Source organism: Anomalospiza imberbis, chromosome 2 (genome assembly GCF_031753505.1).
Source record: "Anomalospiza imberbis isolate Cuckoo-Finch-1a 21T00152 chromosome 2, ASM3175350v1, whole genome shotgun sequence".
Lineage (NCBI taxonomy): Eukaryota > Metazoa > Chordata > Aves > Passeriformes > Viduidae > Anomalospiza > Anomalospiza imberbis.
The window spans coordinates 4,999,983-5,008,159 of NC_089682.1; the positions used below are offsets into that span (position 1 = coordinate 4,999,983).

The 8,177-nt window shown below is 54.0% G+C and overlaps 1 protein-coding gene and 1 long non-coding RNA gene across 5 annotated transcripts in view; one reads left to right on the top strand and one right to left on the bottom strand.

Annotated features, from left to right (window-relative positions):
• Nucleotides 1-514, bottom strand: part of C2CD2 (C2 calcium dependent domain containing 2) — a 32,206-nt gene extending 31,692 nt beyond the window's left edge. For 2 of the 3 annotated variants that reach the window (XM_068179581.1, XM_068179579.1), the window contains exon 1: nt 1-513. In XM_068179581.1, the coding sequence (XP_068035682.1) occupies nt 1-282 (282 nt within the window). In that variant the 5' untranslated portion in view covers nt 283-513. The other variant, XM_068179582.1, reaches the window with a different exon arrangement.
• LOC137468166 (uncharacterized) overlaps nt 54-8,177 on the top strand; it is a 13,273-nt gene continuing 5,149 nt past the window's right edge. The window contains exons 1-2 of one of the 2 annotated variants that reach the window (XR_010995787.1): nt 54-192; nt 7,202-7,356. This is a non-coding gene — a long non-coding RNA (uncharacterized lncRNA). Of the gene's footprint in view, nt 193-4,964; nt 5,478-7,201; nt 7,357-8,177 lie in introns of those variants that run through there. The other variant, XR_010995786.1, reaches the window with a different exon arrangement.

Consider the following 8,177-nt stretch of genomic DNA (forward strand, 5'->3'; position numbering starts at 1 on the left):
CGCCCGCTCCGCCGCCTCGGCTCGGAGCGCCGCCACCCAGGCCCGCCGCCACTGCCGCCTCCAGCTGCCCCGCGACAGCGCCCAGGCCAGCACCGAGCCGCCCTCCTGCAGCAGCTCGTCCCGCTGCACCGGGGCAGCGGGGGCCGGCGGCGGGCGGCCCCTCCGCAGCGCCAGCAGCGCGTACTGCACCAGGTACACGGCCAGCGTGGCCAGCGCCGCCACGAAGAGGGCGACCAGCGCGCCCCAGCGCAGCTCGGCCAGCCCGCCCGGCAGCCACGCCATGGCTGACCATAATGCGGCCGAGACTCCGGACCCGTCCAAGGCGCGCCCGGCGGGGAGCGGCGGCCGCAGCCCCGCGCAGCGCTCGCTCGACCCGCGGGCGCCGGCGCAGGCACCAGCGCTGCCCTGGGACGCGCCGCGCTGCCCCGCCCGCCCACGGCGCAGTCCCCGCCCCGGGGCGGTGGAGAGGGGGCCCGGCCCCGGCCGCAGGCGCGGCCCCGGCGCGGCTCTGGCTGCCGCCCGGCCCGGCCCGGCTCTGGCTGCTGCCCTGGCTGCCGCCCGGCCCTGGCTGCTGCCCTGGCTGCCGCCCGGCCCGGCTCTGGCTGCCGCCCGGCCCGGCTCTGGCTGCTGCCCTGGCTGCTGCCCTGGCTGCCGCCCGGCCCGGCTCTGGCTGCCGCCCGGCCCGGCTCTGGCTGCTGCCCTGGCTGCTGCCCTGGCTGCCGCCCGGCCCGGCTCTGGCTGCCGCCCGGCCCGGCTCTGGCTGCCGCCCGGCCCGGCTCTGGCTGCTGCCCTGGCTGCCGCCCGGCGCGGCTCTGGCTGCCGCCCGGCCCGGCCCAGCTCTGGCTGCTGCCCTGGCTGCCGCCCGGCCCGGCTCTGGCTGCTGCCCTGGCTGCCGCCCGGCGCGGCTCTGGCTGCCGCCCGGCCCGGCCCGGCTCTGGCTGCTGCCCTGGCTGCCGCCCGGCCCGGCTCTGGCTGCTGCCCTGGCTGCCGCCCGGCCCGGCTCTGGCTGCCGCCCGGCCCGGCCCGGCTCTGGCTGCTGCCCTGGCTGCCGCCCGGCCCGGCTCTGGCTGCTGCCCTGGCCGCTGCCCGGCGCGGCCCGCGCAGGGGCGGTTGCCAGGCGGCGAACGGGGCCCGCCGTGTCCTGCAGCGTGGCGGTGATGGGCGCCGGGTGGGCCAGGGGCAGAATGGGTGTAAACGGGATTGGGGTGGGCACCTGGTGCTCCCTGGGGTAAGAGGGGCTTGGGATGAGCATCTGGTGCCTTGAGGATACGCCCAGCTCGTGATGTGCTCCTGGTACCCTGGAGTAAAGGGGCCCAGGGCGAGTTCCTTGTGTTCCCGAAGGTAGAGGAGTTCAGGGTGGGCGCCCGGTGCCCTCGGGGTAAAAGGGCTTGGGACCGGCGCCTGGTGCCCGGGGGTAGAAGGGCTTGGAGTCCGCTACCTCGGAGGGTAGGGGGGACACAGAGGGGGCACCCAGTTTCCCAGAGGTAGAGGGGCTCGGGGTGGGTATGAGGCAGGTGCCTGCTCTGTTTCTTTCATACTGTCTCTCTTTACCTCCCAACCAAAGCCAAACTCCCAGCCAAAGACCCGAGCCTGTTTTTTTTTCCCAATCCACATGCTAAAACAACCCTTGATGAAGTTATGAAAGCTGGTCATGCAATGTCATTGTAAAATCTTGCTCCGCTTGGCTTTCAGCCCTTTCGGAGCTCTGCCTTAAAGGGCAGGAACATCTTTTCCTTGCTGGAAGCTGGAATTGCAGACCATTGCAGTGTGTGCCATGGACCACAGAGGGGAATTCCCGAGGCTCTCGAGTGCTGGTTCTGCCGTGCCCCTCGAGGGAGCTGCAGCTGCAGGTGACAAGGTCCCGAAGCTGGGTGGGCTCCCAGGGCAGACAGCAAAGGCTTCTTTGCTGGACATTTTCAAGCACATTCCCAGCTCGAAGCAGAGGCAAGAAGAAAAGGGAAGCGAGGAGCTGATAGAATCCCAGAATGCTGATGGCTGGAAGGGACCCTGAGCAGGCATTACGTACCCATGAGGGAGAGAGGCCTCTGCCCAAATGAAGGTGCAAAGGAGACCATATGAGGACAACACACGGATTTTATTTAATGTGGATTTTATTTACCAATAAAGGGGAGGTACAGCAGTAGAAAAAAATAGGAAAGTTGTCTCAGAGAGAGAGCCGAAGACAACTAGTTGGATAGATAACTCTAGTTCTTAGAAGGTAATTCTGGTTGGAACTAGAGAACTGTAAGGTCCTTCATTCTGTGGTTGTGTGGATGTTTATTTTAATTTGATACTATTATTTACTTCTACAACTGTTTCATCTTCTTCTTTATCTTTTTCTTATTATTTACTACTACTATTTAATTTTCTTTTTATACTTTTCTTACTATTATTGTTTTTCTTATTATTATTACTACTACTGTTTCTTCTTATCTTCTCATAATTCTCGTTCAACTTACTATTCTTATTCCTTTTCTTATTTACTGCTATTAGTTCTGCATCATCTTATTCTTACTCTTATTCATATTAATTTGTTTTGGTTTGTTTTTTTTGGAATTTTTTTTAATGTGAGTGGAGAGGTTGTGGTCTTTTATTCTTACTACTGTTGTACTTGTACTCTTGTACTATTTCTTAAATTCAACCATCACTGTTTTGGAAGAATCATTTTTGTCGCAGTCCTGCAGTGACATCCCTGGAGAAACAACTCCTGTGTGTGCACCCATTCCTCATGGGAACAATCCTAAAGGACCAGCATGTAATCCTTTCAGGATTAGAGAAAATGGCCTTCTGTTCCACCAGGAGAGATTCAGATTAAATATTAGAAGTTTTCCCTGACACAGTGGTCAGGTATTGGAAGAAGTTGCCCAGGGAGGTGGTGGAGTCGTTGTCTCTGAAAGTGTTAAAGAGTTGTCCAGATGTGGCACCTGGGGACGTGGTTTCGGGGTGATGATGGCGATGCTGGGGTGCTGGTGGGACTGCACGACCGTCGAGGTCTCTTCCCACCTTGACGATTCTCTGGGATTCACCTGAGCCACCCGGCACCAACAGTCCCCCACAGGTGCTGCTTTGGGGCTGGCCACACGGGTGACTTGGCCTTGGGGAGATGCCCCTGGGAGGAAGCAAAGCAGCCAGGGATTGCTGAGCTTGGAGGGGCATGCCCAGGCAGAGGCAGCCCTGTGTGGCTGCCTAAGGACGCCGGGCAGGCTCCGGGCCAGCCGCCACCTGCGGGGCCCGGCCTGGTGCTGGCAGCGGGCACTGATTGTCCGGCTGTGCCCTCAGGCAGGGCCAGCAGAACAGCGCCCGCAGCGCCCGCAGCGCCCGCCTGAAGCTGACGGGCGTTCCTTGGGGGGAGCCGGCTGCTCCCTGAGGGCCTGGGCTCCCGGCTGGGGAGCTGAGGGGCCTGGGGGGCAGCAGGGGCTGGGCAAGGCCGGGCCCTGGCTCTGTGCCCCTGCTGCCTTCACCTGCTCAGCCAAGGCAGGAGAAGCTGCTGCCTTGGCCGAGTCCTGGGGAGCAGCATCAGGGTCCTGCAGGAGCTGTGGGTACTTGGGGTTGATCCAAATCGTGTGGATGATGATGATGCATTCCAAGTCCTGCTGTGACTCCTATTTGTCACTGTCGCCTCTCTCTTCGGACAACTCTGGATATTGTCTGTCTTCTCCTTCGGACAGCTCTTGGTCAATGGAGTGTTCCCATTGGGGAAACATTTTGTTGCTGTTGTCTTCTTTTTGGAAACAGCTCTTGGATTCTCATGTACAGCCATTTGGATAGCTCTTGGTGTCTCTCAAATTCCCGGTGGCACAGCTCTGGGTCTATCTCACCTTCTGACAGCTCTTGGTCTCTTTTGTCGTCCTGCTTGTACAGCTCTTGGACATTCACATCTTGCTTTTGGGAAGGGCCCTGTCCTCCAGGCAGCTGCTCTCCAGCCCCATCCCAGGTCCCTCTGTCCCCTCTCCCTCCATGGCTGGCCATCACCCGGGGCTTTGTGTACAGGCCCGGCAACTCCATGGCAGGGGGGGAGCTGGGGTTCACCTCCTCCGTGAGCGTCTCCATCGTGCTCTGCCACAGAGGCTCTCAGGGGAGCTGCCTCCTCCTGACACAGCGGCTCTCCTGGGACTGGGCACCCCAGGGCTCTGCGCCCCTTAGATACCCCTCTGGCAGGGCGGGGCTCTGCCATGTCACAAAGGCCTCGGGGTGCCACCATGTCCTGCATCGCCAGGGGCCCTGGCAGCACACACCTGTGTCACCAAGGGCCACACCCGACACCCCTTCAACAGCCGACCCCGGTGGAAGCAGCACGGAGCAGCCGCGGACTTGACACTTGTAGCCCCTGCTGTGCCCAGGCCCCTGTGAGGCTTTGGACACGGCCCCACACGACAGCCCCAGCCCCACCCTGCAGAGCCCTGGCTCTGGGGGCTGGGCTACTCAGGGCACGGGCCACTGGCCAGATGGACACAGCCGGGGAGCTGTGGGCAGTGGCTCCATGTCCAGCTGCAGGCCGGGGATGAGGGGTGTCCCTCAGGGCTCTTCCTTGGCCCCAGGCTCTTGCATGGCTTCCCCCATGACACAGACGGCGGATCCAGCTCACCCTCAGCACGTTTGCAGGGGTTGGAAGCTGAGAGGGGCAGGGGCACCATGGAAGGAGGGGACAAGGGACAAACTTGGGGACAGGGACTTGGACAAGCTTGACAAGTGGGACGATGAGAACCTCACGAGGTTCAGCAAAGCCAACAAGGTGCTGCACCTGGCCCAGGGCAATCCCCAGATTCATCAAGGTCGGAAGAGACCTTCAAATGCCTCAGCACTGCCTCCCCAGCCACTCCCAGCACTGGATCTGAGATTACCCCAGGTCCCAAGTTACAGAAATAAGCATCATAGCTATGCATAGTTAATTAATTTAATCACAGTTATTTAATAAATTTCATTTTTAAAGCTGTGAATGCAACAATTTACAAAAAGAAAAAAAAAAAGGAGCATCTTCAGTCACTGCAATTAAAATAAATACAAAACCAAATACATTGCTAGGAGATAAAATCAATACAAACTTTGCCCACTGATTGTCTGCCTCTGTGCTCCAGAGTCTGCTTTCTACATGTGAAAGAAAGAGAAGGTTCATAAGAGGCCATTCATGCAGTCTAACATGAGGTTTGAAACAAGTGCTTTGCCCGGAGAGTGTAACAGTGTAAAATATGCTTAGTTTGTCAAAACTGCACTTTGGCCAGCAGAGCTTTTTGCAGCATTCCAGGAGTCTGTGTAATGCCACCTTTACCTGCGAGATGGCTATAATCATGTCTTTATTGAGATTTTATAGCCTCAGCCTGTGGTGGAACCACTGCATACTCCTCACTGACAGCTCTGCTGGCAGAAGCAGACCTGGAAATCTTCATTCCTGAAATGTGATCCCTCAGCATGTCCCCTCATGGAAGAGGGGACCACTTCCCCTTTCACATGCAGCTTTTCAGCCTTTCTCCCAGAGACAAGTAACAGCCCTGTCCTTCTTCCTACTGACTGTGGCTGGTTTGCTCAGGAGTTGTGGGGCCAGGAGAGGCACAGAACACTGGTTCCCTGTCTTGTCCTGCCCTCATGTGGACTCTCCAATCTGTTTTCTGTAGGCCCTTTCTAGGTGAGGTGCAGCACGTGTGACACATCCCGTCCGAGTGAACACTTGTGAGTCCTTGTGGCAGCTGTCTGAGGACGAGGGTGATGGGTGTGCAAAGATGTGGAGCAAGGGCCAGGTGGGCTGCCCAGAAGCCTCTTTGGAAGGTGGTCAGCAGCCTGGCACCAGGGATGTGCCACCAGGCAGGCTTCTATAAGTTGGAACTGGCGTGGGGACGAGGAGGCTGTGACACATCTGGTTCTTGATCTGGAATAACCCTCCAAACTCCTGTCTTCCAGAGAACATCCTCTTCTTAATGAAGCAGTCTTGCTCCATATAAAAAAAGCTCAGAGGTGATGACATCATTAGACCTCCAGCTAACTGCTCTTATTTTCAGTTCATTTGCAAAATCAGGAGACATCTGATCTATCCAAACACCAATCTCTGTAGAAGAAAAAGTAAAGTGTCCACCATGACCTCATAGCAGGAAAATTGCAATTCATTTATGGTCATTTCATTCTTCTTTGCCCAAATGCCTACATCTCTTAATTGCTTAAGGAGACACACTGCCAGGAGCTGAGTGTTTCATCAAATCAGAAAATAGCTTTGTTATTGAAATACAGGTCTGGTCCTAAAAATGTCTTGAAAGAACAACTTTATGTTACAACTGTGAATGTAATTGTTGATGAATTGGCTAAGTTTCAGAGCAGATGGGTCACAATGTTTTATTTTGACCAATCTCAATTTTGAATTATGTATTAAGACATAAAGTAAAGCTGCAGAGCCATGTTTCAATTCTGCTTGAATTGACCCAAGTTACCTCACCTTGGATACTTGTACATGCTTTTGAAGCCCTTCATGCACCAATAATGCAGCCTCTCATGGGGTCATGGTTTAACTCAAAACCAGAACACAAGGAAACAGAACATGTGAAAACAAATAATGGCACCATGATGTTTGCATTAACCATGGCCCACCTGTATACCACCCACTAATTTTATAAGTGTCATAATTTATAAGTGTCATTATTATAACAATTTTGCTTTTCCCTGTAGGATCACACTTTTACCTTTCTTGAAATCCGGCTTCAAACAGAAAGACAGCAGGTTTAGATAAGATTTTAGGAATAAATTCTTCCCTGGGAGGGTGGGCAGGCCCTGGCACAGGGTGCCCAGAGCAGCTGTGGCTGCCCCTGGATCCCTGGCAGTGCCCAAGGCCAGGTTGGACACTGGGGCTTGGAGCAGTCTGGGACAGTGGAAGGTGTCCCTGCCCATGGCAGGGGTGGCACTGGATGAGCTTTGAGGTCCCTTCCAACCCAAACCATTCTGGGATTCCATATCTGGTAACGAATCTATTCCTGAGTAGTCACAAATTTTGCAAATGGGCTAACAACAGACATTTTGCTTGGAATGTACCTGGCACTACAATGGAAAAAAGGAAAATAATTTTTGGGACTAATATTTTTTTCTGTGATTATGACTCTTCAAAAATATATTGATCAAAACTTCAGTGAAATACACTGAGTTTTTAGAAACTAAAACATGCCAAGGTGCCTTTTTTTCTCTCCTTTATTTTCACTGCTGGATCCGGTTCTTTTCTCTCCAGCAGAGAGCGCCAGGATGCCCAGAGGTGCTGATGCTGGGACTTCCCAGGGGTGTGCGCTTCTCCCGGGCAGCACAAACACCCGTGTGCCCCTCAAGACAAATGCTTGAGGACACTCAGACCAGCTGGCTTTGGGAATGTGGGACATCAGAAAGCACTTGGTAAGTAGCAAAAGACATCTTCACGTTTTAGACTGAGAACAGCAGCACAAAAAGGAATTTTGTAGGATAAGAGTCAGATAAGAAAATCCAAGGACCTGTGCATATATGGAGAGAGGGCTTCACCTTCAGTGTGATGCTTTCGAGTGTGATGGTGCAGTCTTTTGTTTCTGTCTCCTCCTTGATGCCTGTACACAGCATTAGAGGCACAGAATAGATTATAAATCATCATCTCCATAAAACAAAGATTCTATGTGATTCTCCCTCTCTTAAGCCTTGTAGTAAATACTTGATAAAAAATATCCAATTTCAAATCTCATTTTAGTATCTGTGAATCTCCTCCAGATTTAGAATTTGGTATTTTTACAGGTTTTTTCCTCATGCTTTAAAAAGATGCATTTACATGCCTTTACAGACCTCTGCTGAAACAAATAACCTGAAAGTGAGCTAACAAGGCAAAGTTTTCTTCTTGTGTCATTTGGCTGCTCAGATGATTGATGAGTAAAGAAGCAGCAGCAGGAAATATTGCACAGCTGTAGTTGTCACACCTGGGGAAGCCCTCAGGATGTGCAGTCTTCAAAGACTGTTCCAAGAGCACCAAAACTTCCTCTGGTGCAAGACTGTAGGGGAAATATTATTAAATATCTTCTGGGTAGTTTTTTTTCCCCATAAACTCTTTCATAGACTTTATAGGATAAATTAATGGATGACAAGAGTAATAGATCCAGTTTCTGTCAGCCAAAAAGGGTTAGAGGTGTCACACCCCAGGAACACCTCATTCATTAGGGAAGAAAGGAGTAAGTGGGAACCAAAAAGAGCCATAT